This window comes from Rhinoderma darwinii, chromosome 13, assembly GCF_050947455.1.
Source record: "Rhinoderma darwinii isolate aRhiDar2 chromosome 13, aRhiDar2.hap1, whole genome shotgun sequence".
NCBI classification, from domain to species: Eukaryota; Metazoa; Chordata; class Amphibia; order Anura; family Rhinodermatidae; genus Rhinoderma; species Rhinoderma darwinii.
Genome location: NC_134699.1, coordinates 38,409,453 through 38,427,844, shown reverse-complemented (window position 1 = coordinate 38,427,844; position 18,392 = coordinate 38,409,453). Strand labels below are relative to the sequence as shown.

The window sequence follows — 18,392 nt, the reverse complement described above, 5'->3', positions numbered from 1 at the left end:
CTTGTATCTAACACATGGCTAAACATGAATTTCTAAGAAACATCAACGATGTGTTTCGATTTACTCAATGTATTAACACCTTTCACCAATCTTTAGTGATAAATCCATATGACTGCAGTAATTTCGATTAAGACCACATAACATGTGATTTTTGGGTAACATGAGGTAAGACAAAATGGAACGGTGGGGAAGGGTAATACAAGGGGATAGTTATGGGTAAGGATGTGAATAGGATTACAGCAATACCTCACAATAAAAAATCAGAAACTTAGGAAATTGTTCTCATTAGATCATCTCTATGTTGCAACCAAGGAGACCATATTTTCACAAACTTCTCATAAGTATCTTCCACTCTGTTAGAAAGTTCTTCCATGCGACATATCTGACTAACTTTGTCTATCCATTGACTTACGGAAGGAGTAGTAGGTTGTAGCCAGTACAAAGGAATTAACATTTTTGCTGCCGCTAACAGATGCGTATGTAAGTACTTTTTGGACATAGTCATAGAATTTGAAGGGAGTCCCAACGCTATGTTCTCTAACGACAGAACTACATCTGTATTACATATCAAGTTAATGTTCCTTTCTATTTGTGACCAAAAGGGTCTAACCTGAAGGCAAGTCCACCAGATATGTGACAAAGAACCCTCCTGTGACTTACATCTCCAGCATAGAGCATTTGGGGCAAAACCCATACGATAAAGATTTTGCGGAGTTTTGTACCATCTGGTGAGCAATTTATAATGGTTCTCCTGTAGTTTTACACACCTAGAGAATCCATGTGAGTTGCCCATTACCATATTCCTCTCCTGATCCGACAGCCGCAGTCCGAGCTCCGCTTCCCACGACGCTATGAAGGATGGCAAATCCCTCCCTTCCATTGCTGAAAGTTGGTGATAGATCTTAGACATTTTATGTTTATTCCCTCTATGAGTAGCTAGAAGCTTCTCCCGGACCCTTTTTTCAACCAGAAGACGAGCGCTGCCAGACGTATCTGTAATCCGCTGATCCCCCCTCTTGCTATGGCAAAAGACATGCGTGCTCAGCCACCAGATTTCTTCTAGTGTAAGCATTAGAACAGGACTATGACCCCTAGTAAGACCTTATTCACATATTACGTATTTTCCGTCCGTGTGCCGTCCGTTTTAATAGCGGACGGCACACTAACCAATACGAGTCAATGGGTCTATTCACAAATCCGTTTTCTTTTAACGGAGCGTATGTCCGGTGTGAGAAACTCACAGCATGCCATTTTCTAGTCCGTTTTTGCGGACCAGACTTGGGCCCCATGCACACGACCGTAGATTTAGTCCGTTATTACGGACTCATTCATTTCTATGGCCGACGGACACCTTCCCGTATATATACTGTCAGGTCCGTATTTCACACCGAATAACCACCTCTGTAAATTGAAAGATGAAGGCATGCCTGGAGAGAAGTACACCACACAGAGTAATGTTGGTAGACATCCCCTCCGTTAACCAGGAGGAAGACTGAAACTTTATTCAGAACAAAGAAACACAGAAAAAGACACATGCCCCTCCCTAGAGACGTGGGACTTGCTTAAGTTCCATTGGCTCCTCAGCTGTAAATTCTCCTGTACATTCTTCTGCACACTCCTCTTTGCATTCCAGGGGGCGGTGTCTTCCATAGGCGTGTTATGCAGGCTCTTTGTGCTCCATGAATCCAATCTCTTTGTGTAATGTACTGAATATATATATATATATATATATATATATATATATATATGTAAGGATAATATTTTTCAAACAATATACATGGTAATGATCCCTGACAATACTAGAAGGTATCCGTGCCGTAGAAAGGCATTTCTGCATTGAAAATGGTGAAACCTGCAGTGAACAGAATGAAAATGATTTGCAGGATACTCTGATTTCTGTCCGGAAAATGTTCGGCAGCACGTGGATGGGATTGTAATCAAACTCCCATGTCTTTGCTGCTGGCAGCATCTGGGAAAGACTCATGGGCAATTGCCCATTTTGCCCTCCCTATAGTCTGGCCCATATGTCATCGCTCTTAATGGCCTTAGTACATATACTTCAGCAATAAACACTTTATTATTGCCTATTGTATATACAAATTACAATATGCCTGACATTTTCTAATTATTAATCTCCTCCTCTGTCATTTTCCTTCCTGGCAAAGACATTTGCATAACCTTGGATGCCCAATTTTCATGAATCACGCAACACTGAGCCAAATCAGTAAGAAATGATTACACAACACTAGGAATACACATCACAACAGCATGGAAACCGCTACAGTCATAGCCTCTTTTTTGGTTATGCTGCCAGTAAGGACATACAGTATATGGCGAAAAGTATGTGGACACCCCCCTAATTATTAAGGAGGCTCTGTCACCAGTTTCTAATTTGCCGATCTCCTACCTAATCTAAAAGGCGCTTTGATGTAGATAACTACTGTTTTTTTTAAAAACACGTTTATTATTGACCAAGATGTGAACATTTTTCGATTCATGCAAATTTTTTCTAAATGTCCAACTGAGCGTTTTTTTTTCTATTCATCAAGTAGGCGTTGTATAGAAAAGTGTATGACGCTGACCAACCAGCGTCATACACTTCTCTGCATTCCAACCCAGCTTGATTCACAGCTCAGTGTGATCTCGCGAGATCACGCTGTGACGTCACTTCCTCCCGCAGGTCCTTCACCGTAGCGACTGAACAAACATCGCCTCCAGCCGTGCCAGGATGTTTATCCGAATCTGCAGCGGCTGGAGGCGATGTCTGTTCAGTCTCCCATCACTCCGGTGAAGGACCGGCGGTAGGAAGTGACATCAGTGGGATCTCGCGAGATCACGCTGTGCTGTGAATCAAGCTGGGCTGGAATGAAGAGAAATGTATGACGCTGATTGGTCAGTGTCATACACTTTTCTATACAACGCCTACTTGGTGAATAGAAAAAAGCGCCCAGTTGGGCATTTAGAAAAAAAAATCATCGAAAAATTTTCAGAACTTGGTCAATAATAAACATCAAAACGCCTATTAGATTAGTTAGGAGATAGGGCAGTTATAAACTGGTGACAGCCTCTTTAAAGAGGCTCTGTCACCAGATTTTGCAACCCCTATCTGCTATTGCAGCAGATAGGCGCTGCAATGTAGATTACAGTAACGTTTTTATTTTTAAAAAACGAGCATTTTTGGCCAAGTTATGACCATTTTTGTAGTTATGCAAATGAGGCTTGCAAAAGTCCAAGTGGGCGTGTTTAAAGTAAAAGTCCAAGTGGGCGTATATTATGTGCGTACATCGGGGCGTTTTTAATACTTTTACTAGCTTTACTGAACTTACTTAAGTTCAGGTATTTCAGGTTATCACAGTCGCAACGATACCAAATATGTGTATATTATTTTATGTATTGGGACTTATATTTTAATAATATTTATTGTAAAAAATATGTGCCTTGTGTATTTTTAGTTTTTTTGCAGATTCTTTTTTATTTAACATGACTTTTTTTTTATTAATCTTGCTTTTTGATTTTTAACATAGATCTATATTCCAGTACATTAGCCTGTTACTGATCGTACACAGACAGGTCTTAGGGCATACCTAAGTATTCCCTAACAACAGGAAATCTGGTTAGACAGCCCTGGGGTCCTTCACTAAACCCTGGGATGTCTGTCCATATAAGGTAAGTCCCTCCATCGCATCACAGGGATTCCCCCCTTCTCATTTTCCCTTTGAAATCCGCGGTCAGCTTTGATCACAGCATTCAAGGGGATAGCGGTGGAGATCAGAGGTTTGTATGTCCAAGCCTCTCATGTAGCTCTCTGGGTGTGTTTTATGGCACAACCCCTTTAATAATAAAGAGGACCTCTCCTGACATGTCTATTTTAGTAAATTACTGTTTTCCCCATGAAATAACAATTCTGGAGCATCTTTTCTTACAACTCTGGGTTGTGCCGTTCCTCTGTTATTCCTCCTAGACATTTATAGTAAATTGACAACTAGGTGTTACCATTCCCCTGGTCAAAGAGGTGTGACCCTACACAGTTTCACTCTGTCAGCACTGATTGGACAGTGTCAGTCTGTGTAGGGACACACCCATAAGTGGTAACATCCAGTTGTCAGTTTATTAATAAATTTCTAGGAGGAATAATAGAGGGATGTTACAACGTAAAGGTCCTAAAAAAAATATTCTGTCATGGGGAATACAATTATTTATTAAAACAGACAATTATTTACTAAAACAGACATGTCAGCAGAGGTGACCGGTCCTCTTTAAGCAGCTATGAGGCGCTGTTCACACTAGTGATGGCTTTTTTTTTTATACAAGATCTGTGACTAATTCATTATGATCCATTAGTATCTTATTTTCTTCCATTGACTTATAATATATATATTTTTTACTGGCTAGAATAGCGCAGCACACTGTCGAAAAGTAGATACTGACGGAGAAGAACCATCTCGCACGCGACCATATGTCTGTACCTTATGTCAGTTTGCTGCAAAAAAAGCGATGCCACCGTATACTTTTTATCAGATCCACTTTTGTATTCAAAAGGAAGTGAAGGTTTATTTTGCCTTTATATTTCTTTAGATGGCTCCAAACACTCTGTGCTGTCATGCCACTTTACCCACCTTTTTCACCTTGTCTTTTCTTCTGATCGTTGCATGAAAGTCGCAGTATAGCGGATTGCAACTATTGCAATTGCAACTGTTATTTATATATAAAAAAAAAAACCCTGAACACTTTAATTACCGCAACCTCCTTCGCTAGGAACCTTTCTACCCCGGAACTGAACGTTTCGTTTCTGGACGGACATGTTTATTGACGGACATAGTTTCCAAAATGGCAGCGCCCAGGCCGGCGAGCAATGTATTCACATTCCGGGATACCCGGGCGGTCCCTGACCCGTTACATGAGCCGGTGCCGGACGGACCTGCTGTGCTCGTATTGGATAATGGCTCCTTCCAGCTACGAGCAGGTTGGGCGGGCGTGGGGCCCAAGATGCAGCTTCGCTCAGTGGTAGCTCGGAGCCGCGGCGGTCCTCGTAGCCTGAGCCGTGTGGGTAACGATATACCGAGCCTGGAGCCATTGAGATGGCTACTCCGGACACCGTTTGACAAGAACCTGCCGGTGAATCTGGAGCTGCAGGAACTGCTGTGTGATCACGTGTTCCAGAGACTGGGAGTGACGTCACCGGTGACTACTATCTGCACGTTACTGTATAGTGAAGAGGGACATGTAATAATTCTGACATCTGGAGCTGCAATTTGTAGTCAATTCTTAGCTCAATATGTCTGAATTTGCAATGTCAAGGTGGACTGCGCTTATAGGCTGTATCCACACTGGTGTTTGTCTTCACGTTGTCCTGTGCCACCATCTTCATAAAAAAAAACGTTTCTGTTCAACGATTTCTGAGGGTGCAATATACCACCTGTCGACTGCGCTATTGATTCCGTCGAAAAAACGGAAACCTGCCGAAACGGTGACAAACGGACACCATTAGCAATGTTTCCGTCACCATTGATATCAATGGTGATGCAAACGGAAGCTGTGGTTTCCATTTGACTTTCCGTTGCTCGGTTCCACCATGGAAACCTCCGATGGAACCACGGAGCGGAAAGCGAACGCTGATGTGAACCGGCCCTAAGTCATGAAACTTCCTAGTAATGAACACTAAGGCTGGATTCACACGAGCATATTACGTCCGTAAAGGACGGAACGTATTTCGGCCGCAAGTCCCGGACCGAACACAGTGCAGGGAGCCGGGCTCCTAGCATCATAGTTATGTACGATGCTAGGAGTCCCTGCCTCGCTGCCGGACAACTGTCCCGTCCTGTAATCATGTTTTCAGTACGAGACAGTAGTTCTACGGAGAGGCAGGGACTCCTAGCATCGTACATCACTATGATGCTAGGAGCCCGGCTCCCTGCACTGTGTTCGGTCCGGGACTTGCGGCCGAAATACGTTCCGTCCTTTACGGACGTAATATGCTCGTGTGAATCCAGCCTTATATATAATTCATCTACCCGTAAAATTGCTGCTTCTCATTATCCTATTGTACAACTTAACGTTGTAGTATTTGTGTTTTTCATGTCTACCGAGTGGTCTTAGATATTTGTTTTATGTTTTCATGACCTTTTAGTTGTTTTCACCTTTTTCACTTCATTATGTTTTGTCTCCCTATACAGGGCTGCGTCGATCACCCCATTGTGTTCACTGAAGCCCCGTGCACCCCGCTTCATGTCAGGCAGATGATGTCCGAGCTCCTGTTTGAGTGTTACCGGGTTCCTAAAGTGTCATTTGGCGTTGATGGGCTATACAGTTTCTATCACAACAAAAGGGAAGCATTGCCCAGCAGTGCCATCGTTGTGTCGTCCGGCTACCACTGCACTCATATACTTCCTGTCCTGAATGGCAGGTGAGTCCAGGACAGGTGACTCATTCTTACTAATCTAATCGTCTTTAATAGCCATATAGACATGTCACTGTTTAAAGTGGTTGTCCTAGGAAGATGACCGCTGCCTATATGCCCTAGTAGGGCATATAGATGCCATAGAGGAGTTCCCCAACACAGGACCCCCTCTGAGCCAGAGAGAGACGCTCTGTAAGGCCTCCTTCAAACACAACCGCTTCTAAAAACATTAGCGTTACTAAAATGTAACATGCGTCTTTTAAGGGGGTTTTTTTGTGGCATTTTTCATTTGGTGGCATTTTGTACATGTTTTTATTTATTAATTTTTTTTTATTCTGGCGTTTTTGAAATTCTATGGAGAAGCCTATCGGAGAAACGCCTGGAAAAAAACGCAATGCCCTGAGCGTTCTGCGTTAATTTGCCTCAAGAACACCACAAACCGAAACGCAGTAGTGTGTAGTTCATGTTATATTTTACTATAGACTTTAATGTAGCATCTGGCCACACTTTAAAATTCAGCAAATCCCGCCGCTGAAAATTCCACAAAAAAACGCACCAAAACGCTGTTGGTGAATTCAGCCTAACAGCAGCTCCCACTCTGGCGGACTCGAGCCGTCTATGTATTAAACGGAATCTGAATGGCCACGTCGTAAGGCTCTCTTCACATCTTTGTCAAGACTTTCCATTGCTCTGCCATGTGACGGTGTCCTTCGTTTTGCCGGATAACATTTAGCAGCATGCTGCGCTATTTTGTTTGACAATCTGCAGATGTGAACAGAGCCAAATACTACATCTCTGCCGCAGGGGAATTGTCTGGCTGGCCATGGCTTCCCACAGAAAAATCAGCTGGTTCCAATATGGAAGGAATTGTTTGTGATGAGACGATTCCTTTAAAGGTCACTAATCTTTTGACCTGTCATAGTGACATATCAGAAGTTTTGATCGGTGGGGGTCCAAGCACACCCCCGCTTAGTGCTAAAACGAAGCAGCAGAAGCACTCGGGTGAGCGAAGTGCTGCTTTGTTTCTGATCGGCTTTCCTCGGAATGCCAGGCAAGCGGTGTACGGACTCGTAGACTTTCTATTAAGCTCGTACGCTGCTCCGAGGAAAGCAGTTCAGAATTTAAGCGGCGCAGCGCTCACCCGAGCACTTCTGCCGCTTTATTTTAGCAATTGGAGGGGGTCTCAGTGCTCGGATCCCCACCGATCAAAACTTCTGACACTTCATTGACATGTCAAAAGTTTTTAAAAAGCTTAGTTACTCTTTAAGATGATCAGTGTGTAAGTGACTTACTGAGAGTGCTCCAAATGTAGGTTGGACGGCAATAACTGCAAACGTATACACATTGGAGGCTTCCAGGCTGTGACATATCTTCATCGACTGCTGCAGCTGAAGTATCCAGGACACCTCTCTGCTATCACACTGAGCCGCATGGAGGAGATTCTGCATGAGCACTGCTATGTGCCAGACGAATACATGGAGGGTAGGACTGTATATACCTCCTTGAGTAGGTTTATTTCTGGCAGCCAGAATAAATAAGCTGCGTGTGTAGTCAGAGGGCGTATAACGGAGCAGGAGGCTTAAAATGAGAGCGGTGTGCGGAGGCTGAAAACTCTGATTTGTATGGGGTTTTCAGCCATATGTATTCCCCACCTTCCTCCACATTTTTACCAGGCGATCCTAACAGCCCATAAACATTCTCTGAAAAGTGTCTTGCGTTGGGTTCCCACATAACGTAAACGCAACGGAATTCTGTGTGGAAATCACGCCGCATTTACAGTAGCTGCAAAATGAATGAGGTTTGGAAAATCTCACGCCCACGCTGCGGAAAAACGCACAAAAGTCGTTCGGGAAGCTGCGGTGCATTTTTAGATTCCGCAGCATGTCCATTTACGCTGCATGTTCTGTGCAGAGATGCTGCATGTTTGGACCATAGACTTCAATGGGGAGCAGATATTCTGCAACAGATTTATGTTGTTGCGGTTTTTACAGTGTTTACGCATCGGAAATGCAGTAAAAACCCGCTGGAAATGCGTAGGTGCACATATACTTTTGCTATAACCAATGTTTAACACTAAATCCGCAGGTAATACCGCTGCAGAAAAAATTGCAGCGTTTCCGTTGCAATATGAGCAGCAAAAACTCTATGGGTTGCGGATTTCTGTGACCGATTTATCTCCGTTTTTGTTTTTTTTTAGATTCTGCTGCAGATTTTCTGTTTGTGGGAACATATCCTTATATTGCTACTTATATTCCGCCCATAATTCAAAAGGTTATTCCCATCATAGACATTTACCCACAGGATGTCTAACATAAATGTCTTAGTTGGGAGTACCCCTTTAACTCCTTCCCGACCGCCCACCGTCTTTTGACGTCAGGCGGTGCAGGTCCCCAGTCTACAACAACGTATTTTGACCGGTGTAGATGAGGCTGATGAGCGCTCGTCCTCTAAGCAGGAGCTGCAACTAACAGCTCCTGATCTCCGAGCAGCCTCCTGAACACAGCTGGGGTCGTAAAACATTCGGACCCCAGCTGTTTAACCCTTTGATCGTCGTGGTCCGTGACCACGGCATGATCAAAGGGAATTCCTCTCTTTGATCGCATCACCGGGATTCCGGTGATGCGATCAAACACAGGGGAATCCCTCTGCAGTCAGCCCTGGGGACCTACAAAGGACCCCAGGGCTGTCTGTTCCGTGTGCCTGCTGTTCGGGCACACTATGTGCTGCCCTAACAGCAGCCTGTGTCATAGTGACACGGTGTAATGTATTAGCATACAGGAGTATGCTAATACATTATTTATAACTTTATTTGTTACTTATAAAGTTATCCCTTAATGGGATTTTAAAAAAAAGTAACAAAAAAAAAAAAAAATTTTGCATAAAATATATTTTATTGCTCCCACATTACATAAAAACAAAAAACCTATGCATATTGGGTATCTACACGACCATAATAACCGGTCAAATTAATTTAACAGGCTATTTAGCGTGGAACGGGATAAAAAATAAATAAGAGAAACAATGCTGAGAATCGCTTTTTCCTTTATTCACGCGGTAAAAAAAATACAATTTCTCTCGCATAAAACAAGGCCTCATACAGACGCGTCAATGAAAAAATAAAAGTTACGGCGGCAGAGAGGCAAAACCAGAAAAATGTAGCTGCTCATTAAGGGGTTAAGACCTATTTAGTTATAAATGAGTAATCAAACATTCTAGCTGTGAATATGATGAACTTGTTATCCCCCTTTGTCCATTTATGATAGAGCTCAAGAAGTGGCGCTGCCCTGATTACTATGAGGAGAACGTCCACAAGATGCAGCTGCCCTTTTCTTCCAAGCTTCTGGGCAGCGCGGTGCCGTCCGAGGAGAAGCAGGAGCGCAGGCAGCAGCAGCTAAGACGTCTACAGGAACTTAATGCACGACGCAGGGAAGAAAAGCTTCAGCAAGACCAGGAGAGGCTGGACAGACTTCTTTACGTACAGGTAAATGCTGCCGTACTCGACACGACTTTTTGAAGTTTGACCAGATTTAAAGTGTAAACCGAATATCGCAACTTTGAGTCACATGCAAAATCTGATCAAATTGCATAGGAATCTTTGGAATGGTCACTGTTGATGTTTAAGACCCCTTGTGAATAAATTTGCAAGCAATTTTCACAGAGTTGCCTGGCAACAGGCGCTGCTTCTAGCAGATGAGACTCCTGGCTGGATCGCCTATTGCCTTTGTAAGGCCTCCTTCACACACGCTTTTTATTGTTGCGTTTTTTTTTACAAGAAAGTCACATAAAAAAAAACTTGTACATAGTACATGCTTTTTTTTATGGTGATTTTGGTGGCATTTTTCGAATGCCGGTGTTTTATTTTAGGTGGTGGTTTTCAAATTGCAAACCATGTGATTCAAAGTCATGTGATGCCAAGATTTATTTTTCTTTCTTTCTTGAATATGTCCCCAAAAACGCAACACACATTTGAGATCTGTGGGAGAAAAACGCCACTAAATGCTAGAAAAATATTAAAGCCAGGCTTGCTGCGTTTTTTTTTAATTGAAACGCCACTGACCCAAATAACACAAGGTAAAGAGTTTCTCCAGGCACTCTATATTTATGGCCTATCCTTAGGATAGGCCTTGAACATCAGATCGGTGCGGGTCCGACTTCCGGGACACCTCCACTGATCAGCTGAATGGTGGTGCCGCAGCGTTTTCCCAGATTTCAGTCACATTGCTGTACACATCAGTAGCGGCTGTGACTGGGATTGCTGTTCCGATCCTATTCAAGTGAATGGGACTGAGCTGCAATCCCAGGCACAGCTGCTATGAATGTGTACAGCGCTGTGCCTGGTAGACACTGAAGTGGCCACGGTGACCAACACTGCGGCCCCATCAATCAGCTGATTGGCGGGTCTACCGGGAGTCGGGCTCCCACCAATCTGATATTGATGGCCTATCCTAAGGATAAGACATCAATATAAAATGACCTGGGAACCCCTTTAAAATAAAAAAAGCCACAGTTTGTAGGGTGTTTTTATATTTCTGTATTGACTTCAAGCTAACATCTGTCCGCAGCAAAAAACGCCACTAAAAAACGCTGTGTAAAGTTAGACCAAGCAGTCAGAAATAAATTTGGTGTGTCTTCTGTTTGGCACGCTGTATAAAAAAATTTGCTACATTTCGCTAAACTTCCTAGACGCGTTTCGCCTCCTTATACTACCTTTGATTTGGCTTATTTTGCAACAGAATTTTGTGCCGGATCGTTGGCGCACTATGACCCATTTTTAAGTTCTGCCTTTTTCCACTAAGTGCCACCTCTTTTTTGGATTAGAGGTTCAAACATCTGATCTAAAATGAAATCTGGAGCATTGTACAACACCTTCTAAGCGTAGACACGTTAGTCAATCATCCCCGCTGTGTGTGCCCTTACCCTTACTTTGCGGTTTTGATGAACAGGAACTCCTGGAGGATGGGCAGATGGAGCAGTTCCATAAAGCATTGGTGGAGCTGAATATGGACTCTGCAGAGGAGCTACAGTCTTACATTCACAAGCTCAATGCCGCTGTTGAGCAGGGCAGGCAGCGTGTACTGGGAGATTCAATAGACGGCAAACCACAGGTAGGGAATCGTTGCACACAATCCATCCAGTTACTATGTGTGGAGGTGGCCCTGGTTGTCATTTATTTTGCCTTTAGACACCAGAAACAATGGGAGGAGAAGCAGAAGAAATGGAGGGGATTTCTGAACTGGAACAGCTTGACTCCGAGGAGCAGATGGAACCTGAAAAGACCACCCCAAATGTCCAGGTATTGTTTTATGGGTGTTTTTTTATTCTTCTTATTAACATTTATGTAAGGTGTAAATATGTGTACGATTTTTAGATATCCGACCATATATCCCCTCCTTTTTATTCTTGCCAGCCCATGTTTAATATTGCAGAGTATCATCAGATGTATCTGGGCACAGAGAGAATTCGTGTTCCTGAGGTGTTATTTCAGCCCTCTCTAACTGGAGAAGACCAGGCTGGCCTGGCAGAAACGCTGCAATATATACTTGACCGGTGAGTCTAGATTGCAGTTTTTAATGATAAACGTAACGTTTTAAAGTGAAGCTTACATAGTCCGCAAATGTAAAAAAACATATCTTTATAATATATTCATTACCTCTTTTCCATCTTTCAAATTAATTTTTACACGTTTGTTAAATGAAAACAAATAGTTTGCTGTCTGGAAACCATTAACAAGATGCTTGATGACAGATTAGTTATTGTATATTAAGTGCACCATTTTTAAACACTTTTACGTGTGAGAGACCCTTTTAGCACTGGAGTTCTGAATAGAATGGCAGAACTACAACAAAGGCAGTGGTAGAGTGCATGGGCACTTCAATGGGCAGCTGTCAAGAAAGGTTGTCACCCGCAGGATCTGTTACTCATTTACACCAAGATTATAAAAAATGCTAAAGAGAATATAAAATTCCTCAAAAATGAAAAGTGCCTGTTTTTCTTTTTTAGTCTAAATGTTCTTTAGTTCTGTTTCTGATTTGGAGGTGTCTGCGTATATTTAAAGAAGTCCTGCTTCACCTGCTTCATGCTGCACTTTCTGATTTTATCCGTGTGCGATTTATGTGGAAATATGGTGTCGTTTGGCATTATGTGTTGGAGTCTGGTGTATAACTGCGGGCTCCGCTGGCACTATGACATGTCAGATGTTTGTCAAACGTTTAGCTACCCTTTAAAAGAAGCTGGCATGGTGGTCATCTCATCGCTGTTGGTCCAGACTGACCCACGGCGATTATCTCCTTGCCAGGCAGGCTTTCATTTAAAAAGTGGTTGTCTTCATGATAGAACCGTTTTAACAAGCTGTATATGTTTAATCTATTAAAGAATCCCTTTTCTGTCTTATTCAGGTACCCACAAGAAGTGCAGCAGGACCTGGTGCAGAATATCTTCCTGACGGGGGGCAATGTAATGTATCCTGGAATAAAAGCGCGAATGGAGAAGGAGCTGCTGCAGATTAGGCCTTTTGGTTCCACTTTCCATGTATGATTACTATGCGTGTCCCAAGTCCACCTGTTTTATTAAAGCTCTTTGTACCGTTCCTCTATTATTCCTCCTAGAAATGTATGAATAAATTGAAACTGGGTGTTACCAGTTGGGGTGTGTCTCTACAAAGACTGACACTGTCCAATCAGTGCTGGCAGTCAGACTGTAGGGACACGCCCCTTTGACAAAGGAAATGGTAACACCCAGTTGTCCCAATTTATTCATAAGTTCATAGGAGGAATGGCACAACGTGAAGTTCTAACAAAATATGTTCTAGAATTGTTATTTTATAGGCAATACAAGTATTTACTAAAATAGACATACCGGGGTCAGTGACAGGTTCTCTTGAAATGCTGAATGCATTATCGCGGTTCTCTACAAATTTCTGATCTTATTTATTGATGGACTTATATCTGTACATTGCCAATCATTATGCAAATAGTTTTGTGCTTAAATTGTCATTTGTTTTTCTGCTGTTTTTAATTGCACAGGTTTCATTGGCCTCTCATCCTGTCCTTGATGCCTGGAATGGGGCCTCTGACTGGGCCCTCCAGAATCTGGATACAGATGAGGGCTGGATAAGCCGTAAGGACTACGAAGAGATGGGAGGAGAGTACCTAAAAGAGCATGTGGCATCCAACAGCTACACGGCCATTCGACTGCCCAAACCCGCTCCGCGTAGCGCAGCACCAGCAAACAGCCAGGAGACAGAGAATGTTGTACAGAGTAACCCTGGAGCTGCACCATCCTAGGATAACCATGCTGGAGTCACATATTGGACATTGCCCTAGAGACTCTAGAACCAGACTGGCAGCTGCTCTTCTGGCCAGAGAGGCCGGCTTACTGGATCCAAGAGACAAGTTCCAGTCTTACAGCCCAAATTTTCTATTTATTTTTGTATTAAAACCTGGAAACTGCATTATGTCTGGTCAGAGTTCTTTAGATCCGTCCCTGTTCCCAGCCGAATATCTCGCTCTCCAACACACATATACAAACACTGGGGCCTAATTCACAGGGAGCCAGGTAATCCATCAGTATGTTTTTGGAGTTTGATATGAAGCACGGTGAGAACATAGAAATTCCATATAGATTTTTTATTTTTTTTCCTTGGTTTTAAATCCAGGACCCCAGTGCAAACCTCTGTGCCCCATATGCTAATATACATTTGCTTAGCAAGAAGTAGAGAAAAGATTGAAGAGACTATGATTGCAGGATCAGGCTACACCGGGTTAGATTGTTTTCTGTTACCATAGCGACACCTATCCGGTGCCACTTTTTTCGGCAGCGATGTATAGAAGCTGTCCTCACACAGTCCCCAGTGGGGCTGATACTCTACATACCATATCTGTATATTTTTGGAGTGTGGGAGGAAATCTGAGTAAACACAGGGAGAACATACAAGTAGATAAGATCTTTAGGAAATATTTAATAAAAAAAAGTTTAAATTCTCATTTTTGATGCATTTAGGCAACAACTAAAAAAAAACTTGCTTATGAAGGTGGACATCGCCGTTGAATGAGATGTAATTGTCCTTTTACAAATTAGAGCTGAGCCTCGGACTATTCCATCACTATCTAAAGGACTTTGGCTTGGCTGAATAAATGTTTCGGCTCTCCTGATATGTCTCAGTAAATACTTGTATTCCCCATAAAAGAACAATTCTAGGACATCTTTTCTCAGAACTCTATATTGTGCTGCTCCTCTGTTATTACTCCTGGAAATGTGTGGATAAATTGACAACTGGGTGTTATCATTCCCTTGTCAATAGGGTGTGTTCTAACAGTCTGACACTCTCAGCAGTGATTGGACAATGTCCAACTACGTAGAGACGTTCCAATTGGCAATAACGCCCTGTTGTCAATTTATTCACACATTTCAGGGAGATATAGAGGAACGGCACAATATAGAGTTTTAAGAAAAGGAGGATACAAGTGTATATATATATATATATATATATATATATATATATACTAAAACAGACACGTCAAGACAGGTCCTCTGTGAGCACTTGGGGGTTAAATTAAATAAAGATCGAAAGCACCCACCCAAAATATGTAGAGCTTTCACGTCAATACATTAGAAAAGCAACATAGTCCTAATAGCCGATCTATGCCTTGGGCTAACACGCTGAAGAACAGAACATTCCTCTCATTTCAGCTGTCAGAGGTGATACCTGGATTTATAGGTTCTTGCAAAGCCCTCCCACGTTAGATGCCTCCAGCACGTCCGCTGCCTCACTAAGGGTACAATATAGTAAAAAGTGCTACAGTATTAGATATTCTGGATTGTCAGAGGGTTATAGAAAACCATAAATCTCACTGGTAAGGATAGAGAACTTTCAAGAAGTCCGACACAAACCGTTACATCAAGTTTATCAATCCTTACGTCGTATGTGTCAGGCAAAGGAGCCGTGTCAACAAGCATGTTATTTACCACCATTTATGTGGGTGTCCGTCACCGTGTGCTTGCCCCATAGCTGCGGTCTTTAATCTGAGGTAGCAATCATCTTCATCAGGATTTTTTTTTATACATATTATAAGAAACTGCCATACCAGACACAGCCTATGAACAGGAGTGGTGCTGTTTCTGCAAAAAAAAAAAGGCAGAACTTAAAAGGGGGTTTCCCACAAGAGACATTTATGACACATCCGCAGGATATGTCAGATAGATGCGGGTCCCACCTCTGGGACCCGCACCTATCTCCAGAATGGGGCCCCCTAAACCCCGTTCAGCCGCTGTGTGTTGCGGCTGAATGAGGTGTTTTCCGACCATGAAAATGGTTATATGGTCGTGAGTTACGTAAACCGCGTAGCATGCGGAGCTACGCTGTTTCCGTAACTACCATTCAGTTCTATGAGACTTGCGTAAACATTGTAGCTCCGCGAGTTACGCTGCTTGCGTAACTCACGACCATATAACGTTTTTCATGGTCGGAAAACCTCATTCAGCCGCAACACGCATCGGCTGAACAGGGTTTAGGGGGACCCGTTCTGAATTATGTTTGTTGGGACTCTTAGGTGCAATAAGCTATATACGCTGTTCAGCCATAACATTAAACCCTGCCTAATACTGTGCAGGTCCCCCTCCTGTCACCAAAATTACTCTGACCCATCGAGGCATCAGACTCCAAGACTTCTGAAGGTGTCCTGTGGCATCTGGCACCATGACGTTAGCAGCAGATCTTTAAAGCCACGTAAGTTTTGCATTGAGATCTGGGGAATCTGGATACCACGTAAACCCCTTAAATTCTTTGTCGTGTTCCTCAAGCTATTCCTGAACAATGTTTGCAGTGTGGCAGGGGGCATTACCCTGCTGAAAGAGCCCACTGCCATTAGGGAATACTGTTGCCATGAAGGAGTGTACTAGGTCTGCAACAATGTTTAGGTAGGTGGTACATGTCAACGTAACATCCACATGAATGCCAGGACCCAAGGCTTTCTAGCAGAAAATTGCCCAGAGTATCACACTATCTCCACCGGCTTGCTTTCTTCCCATGGTGCATCCTGGTGCCATCTATTCCCCAGATTACTGACGCACATGCAGCCGGTCGTCCACATGATGTAAAAGAGAACCCGATTCTTCAGACCAGGTCACCTTCTTCCATTGCTCCATGGTCCAGTTCCTATGCTCACGTGCCCATTGTAGGGGCTTTTAGCAGCAGACAGGGATCAGCATGGGCACTCTGGTGGCAGTAAGCTGTGATGTACTGTGCGCTCTGACACCTTTCTATCATAACTAACATTATTTTTTTTCATCAATTTGTGCTACAGTAGCTCCTCTGTGTGATCGGATCAGACAGGCTGGCCTTCCTTGGACTGCTTTTGGTTGGTGGTAACCACTTCATACTGGGAACACCCTACAACACCTGCCGTTTTAGAGATGCTCTGACCCAGTTGTTTAGCCAACCCAATTTGGCCTGGTCAAAGTCACTCCGATCCTTACACTTTTTTCCCCATTTTTCTTCTTCCAACACATCAACCTCAAGTATTGAGGCCAGAACTAATGAGAAGTAAATTGGAAGGAACGCCTATTAATTCTGGAGTGTCAAATTGGATATATGACTACGGGGGTGCCCCCAGTATGTGCGTAGTGGAGAATGCACTTCGAGGATTGAAATCGGTGATATTGGAGCACCCCAGGGGACTGTTCTCGCCATGTTTAATTATGTAATTATGGGGGCGGTAAAGGGGGGCTATGAAGAAGAATATAGGGATGTGATATCTGAATTTAACTGCTGTGTGGGTAATGGGTTAGACCTAAACTAGGGAAAACTAAAGAAATGATTATCGACTTACGCGGGAAATGAGAACTACTTCGGTATATATTTGGATCGGCATTTCGATTGGATTGAGAACACTGAAAAGGTGTACAAAAAGGCAATTTTTTTACATAATTTGCACTCGTTTAATGTGTGTAACAATGATTAATGTTTTATAACTCTTTGGCGAGTGGTTTATTCTGTGGTGCGGTCTGTTGGGGAGGAAACATCAGAGAAGCAGAAAAGGATAAGTTAAAGGGGTTGTCCGAGATACCATCATATTTTCAAAAACCCCTTTCATGCATGTAATTTATAAATGTAAATACATTTGTAATATACTTACATTTTCCAAAGTGGCGCCGTTTCCAGATCCTGCCGTGGGGAACTTGACTGGTGACGTTACTCTCTGCACTGGCTCTGCCGCTTTGTTCATCTTGAATTCTTTGCCGCGTATACGACACGTCACTTGTCATGTGGTGTATATCGGCTTGTTCTGCTTCACAGCCTGTAACGCGCATGCGCTGTCACTGCTGTTCTCGCGGTCCCTGCTGTTCTCAAGATAACAGCAGGGGCTGCGCATGCGCATTACAACAGAACAAGCCGATATACACCACGTCACAAGTAACGTGTCATCTACCCGGCAAAGAATTCAAGATCAACAAAGCGGCAGAGCCAGTGCAGAGAGTGAAGTCACCTGTCAAGTTCCCCACGGCAGGATCTGGAAACGGGGCCACTTTGGAAAATGTAAGTATATTACAAATGTATTTACATTTATAAATTACAAGCATTAAAGGGTTTTTTGAAAATATGATGGTATCTTGGACAACCCCTTTAAATACACCGTGTTCCAAATTATTATGCACATTGGATTTAAGTGTTATAAACATTTAATTATTAGTTTTTCAATTAAACTCATGGATGGTATTGTGTCTTAGGGCTCTTTGGATCATTGTAATCAATCTCAGACACCTGTGATAATTAGTTTGCCAGGTGTGCCCAATTAAAGGAAAACTACTTAAGAAGGAGGTTCCACATTATTAAGCAGGCCACAGGTTTCAAGCAATATAGGAAAGAAAAAGGATCTCTCTGCTGCCGAAAAGCGTGAAATAGTGCAATACCTTGGACAAGATATGAAAACATTGGATATTTCAAGAAAACTTAAGCGTGGTCATCGTACTGTGAAAAGATTTGTGGCTGATTCAGAGC

General features: G+C 43.0%; 1 protein-coding gene across 1 annotated transcript; it reads left to right on the top strand.

Annotated features, from left to right (window-relative positions):
- Positions 1-4,796: 4,796 nt before the first annotated feature.
- Positions 4,797-13,845, top strand: ACTR5 (actin related protein 5). The gene is made up of 9 exons (XM_075845344.1): positions 4,797-5,181; positions 6,174-6,403; positions 7,710-7,879; positions 9,661-9,878; positions 11,341-11,502; positions 11,580-11,690; positions 11,805-11,944; positions 12,793-12,925; positions 13,420-13,845. Exons 1-9 carry the CDS (start codon positions 4,828-4,830, stop codon positions 13,678-13,680), a joined length of 1,779 nt encoding a protein of 592 aa, XP_075701459.1. The 5' UTR covers positions 4,797-4,827; the 3' UTR covers positions 13,681-13,845.
- Positions 13,846-18,392: the final 4,547 nt, after the last annotated feature.